General features: G+C 47.1%; 1 protein-coding gene across 1 annotated transcript in view; it reads left to right on the forward strand.

The window, feature by feature from the left end:
* Positions 1 to 447: 447 nt before the first annotated feature.
* dusp1 (dual specificity phosphatase 1) overlaps positions 448 to 3738 on the forward strand; it is a 3904-nt gene continuing 613 nt past the window's right edge. The window contains exons 1-4 of the mRNA XM_062524506.1: positions 448 to 1100; positions 1386 to 1534; positions 1685 to 1904; positions 2907 to 3738. The exon at positions 2907 to 3738 is cut by the window's right edge and continues 613 nt beyond it. Coding sequence (XP_062380490.1) covers positions 692 to 1100; positions 1386 to 1534; positions 1685 to 1904; positions 2907 to 3262 — 1134 coding nt within the window. The 5' untranslated portion in view covers positions 448 to 691 and the 3' untranslated portion in view covers positions 3263 to 3738. The remainder of the gene's footprint in view (positions 1101 to 1385; positions 1535 to 1684; positions 1905 to 2906) is intronic.

Genomic DNA, 3738 nt, shown 5'->3' on the forward strand with positions numbered 1-3738 from the left:
AGTATAATAGAAATCTAATAAAACAATAACATCATGGAAAGTTTTCCAAATTCCAATATCAGAAAAAAATAATAATATAGTTTTGATTCAATTAAGGAATGAAAATGTAAACAACAATAATAGCTACAATGTGTTAAAGTGTGCACGTAGTAGGCTACATTTAAGAGGCTCGATAACTGTAAATATAGCTAGGCTATAGCATTATACCATATCTAGAAATAGGTATAAATAGTTGAAATATAATACTTGCTTTCTTTGCAAAGTCAATCTCTCTTTAAAGAGAGTTTGGTTTGGTTAGGTTGGCCCGATTGCGCATGACGTTGGTGCAAATTCACGCGGGCGTCGGGCCAAAATGGGCGGGGGTGTGACGTCGGACAACTCTCATTCACAACGAGAGGTTACTATATAAGACCTCTCACAAAACTTGGAGGTTAGATTACACTCCCTGAAAAATTGCAAGGGATCGTTTGGGATATTAAATTCTCCACCATAACAACAAACGGACTAGGTGATTCTACATCGTTTGTCTGAAGTTGTTACATATCCGGAATCTACACTTTAAATAAGCTATCGAGAAGAACAAAGAAGCCATTACCCCCGAGGATTCTTGTTGAAACAAAGAAAATAGTACTTAGTGTTTCTCAAGCGCGACTTCGCTTGAAGAACAAATTAATCCGCCAGCCATAACTTTATGTATTTAGATTTCTCATTTTCAGCCAGACGTACTACTATGGTCATAATGGAAGTCCCAAGCATCGAAGGTGCGTCGTTCCGGGCACTCTTGGAGGGAGATGACCCAGGCTGTCTTGTATTGGACTGCCGTTCTTTTTTCGCTTACAACTCCTCTCATATCCCCGGCTCTACGAATGTGCGCTTTAGCACAATTGTGCGCCGAAGAGCAAGAGGTGGACTTGGATTGGAGCACATAGTTCCAAACGAGGACACGAGAAACCGACTTGTTTCTGGAGAGTACCAGACTGTAGTGTTTCTCGACGATCGAAGCTCGGAACTAAGTCAAGTGAAGAAAGACGGAACGCTGATGCTTGCTGTTACTGCAATGAGCCGCAATCCTTGTGGTGCCGCCGTGTACTTTCTAAGAGGTAAGTGTTTTTTTTTCTGTTTTCAAAGAACCATGTGAACTTTCGCAAGAAATTGCATTTGAAATTCATAGCATGTAAACACAGCGGCCTTTACTTTACACCTTATAAGGTTACGGCAGTGGGTGAAGCGCATGTGTTGATCTCAGCTGTTGCCCCTTTTAAATGAACTTCCACGTCTGCTCAGTTAACGATGTGCGAAAATAACCACCCGGAAACAGCTGCCCCTGGACAGTTCATCCGAGCCCTTTGCCATTTCAACTCATTTACTAATTTGTCTGTTTTCAGGTGGCTTCGAAAACTTCTCGAACGAATATCCGGAGATGTGTACCAAGCCCGCCCCCCCTCAGGGTTTGAGCCTGCCCCTGAGTGCCAGTTGTCACCCAGACAGCAGCGACCCAGGCTGCAACTCTTGTAACACACCGCTTTACGACCAGGTATGTTCCGCCTGCCCGGTTTTTATAAAACTCTAGTGCTTCCGTAGGGCTTAATAATGGCTGTCAACAGGCCTCCTCAGTGTTTGTTTTGTGTGCCCGTGTGTGCAATGAGACCACTCAAAGTCTGCAATTTGGATTTTTCATTTTCAGGGAGGCCCAGTGGAGATTTTGCCCTTCCTCTACCTTGGCAGTGCCTACCATGCCTCCAGGAAAGATATGCTAGACATGCTTGGGATCACAGCCCTTATTAATGTCTCAGCCAACTGTCCCAACCACTTTGAGGACCATTTTCAATACAAGAGCATCCCTGTTGAGGACAACCACAAAGCTGACATCAGTTCCTGGTTCAATGAAGCCATCGAATTTATTGGTGAGACCATTTCCCCAAATACTCTTAAAATCACCATACACTTACATAACAAGCACATATGTCACCATGGGAACAACTGACAGCCAGAAAGCCCCTACCCCCTCCACTTCCCAACTGTGGTTCATTCAAATTTGAATTTTGAAAAAAAGAGGTGTTTCCCTCCAAAATTGACCAGCTGGACATCCTATTGCCCCCACCTCCTGATTACAATGGCTTACATCATCGTCTCCGATCTGATTTAAATAGGTGGCCCCTTTCATGTAAAGCTGTGCGGCACGACCCAATCTGCTTCTCAGTGGAGCAACTGGCCGTGTTTGAAAGGGCCCAGCTCCTTTGTTCAGTCACAACAAAAGGGCAGCTTCTCTAGGCTTTCGCTGGCCTTCCTCCCAGATCAATGCTGTCAGTGGGGGGTGGTAGCCACTCCTCCCCCTCTTTTGTCCTTTTGCCCCTCTCTAGGCTAATGCCCCCTCCTTACCCAACCCCCATCACCCCCCACAGAGCATTTCTTCCTGTCCCCCCCCCCCCCCCCCCCCTTGCCCTAATGATGGCTTTCTTCATTACTGATACTGTTGAGGCTCATTTGCAATTGAAAGTGTCATTGTTTTTGGTTGGTTGTTTTCTTTGGAGCTGTGAGGTGGGGAAGGTGGTGGTCCTTTAAGTATATCCTTTCAAAGGCCAGGTAGCCATTAAGCCACTTCCAGGCATACCTCAGTGACGTGGAGGTGAGCTGCATTCCACACCAAATTGCTTGTGGGCAGTCACTCTCCAATAACAGAAGTACCTGTCCCTCTGGGTACTTTTCAGTCCGCTGATTATCCTCCTAGAAAAACAATGAAACGGTTGCCTTCCGATAGGCACTGAGTTCAGTCACATTCCAGACTTCCCCCTTAGGCTTTCAGCCTTTGTACCACTACCACTACTACTACTACTACTGCTGCTACTACTACAAAGTTTACATTTGTTTAACCCCTTTGTCTTTTTTTTGTTCTCTGTTTCCCACAGACTCTATAAGGAACAAAGGTGGCCGCGTGTTCGTCCACTGCCAAGCGGGCATCTCCCGGTCGGCCACGATCTGCCTGGCGTACCTGATGCGCACCAACCGGGTCAAGCTGGAGGAGGCGTTCGAGTTTGTCAAGCAGCGGCGCAGCATCATCTCGCCCAACTTCAGCTTCATGGGGCAGCTCCTGCAGTTCGAGTCCCAGGTGCTGGCCTCGACCAGCTGCTCCTCGGAGGCGGGGAGTCCGGCCATGGGCAAGGGCTCCACCGTCTTCAACTTCCCAGTGTCCATCCCCGTCCATGCGGGCCCCAGCCCTCTGGTCTTCCTCCACAGTCCCATCACCACCTCTCCCACCTGCTAAAAGAGACTCTCTCGCTCTCCCATTGGAGGACATGATTGTGCCTTGATAAAGTAGTCCATTGCGGAGATTCCTTCCAGCGATGGACGAAAAAAGAATGTTGCAGCGCAACTTCTGTTTGGCGTGCCACATGGTGGTCGTTTTTTGGCCGCGGTGGCGGACAGTTACTTCGTAGAGGTGACGCCAAACGCTTTGGCAGTCGCTCTCTAGCACGTGGCAGTATTGTTGCAATGTTCAGTATTGGCGTCAAGCGCGCTGTTTGTTGTTCAGTCCAATACATGATGGTTTATTGGTGTAGACTGACCGCGTGTAACTAGGTCAGTGGACTTCCTCTAAGCAATGGAGGTTTCCACAGACTTTTTTTTTACTAAATGCTGAAGGAGAAGCCAAGTATGAGAAGACTGAATGGGTAATCCCAGGGTGATCTGGTTTGAGGAAGGTTGTTGATGGCTTTTGATAATCAGACAGATCTTTTTGTC

The sequence above is a fragment of the Sardina pilchardus genome, chromosome 21 (genome assembly GCF_963854185.1).
Source record: "Sardina pilchardus chromosome 21, fSarPil1.1, whole genome shotgun sequence".
NCBI classification, from domain to species: Eukaryota; Metazoa; Chordata; class Actinopteri; order Clupeiformes; family Clupeidae; genus Sardina; species Sardina pilchardus.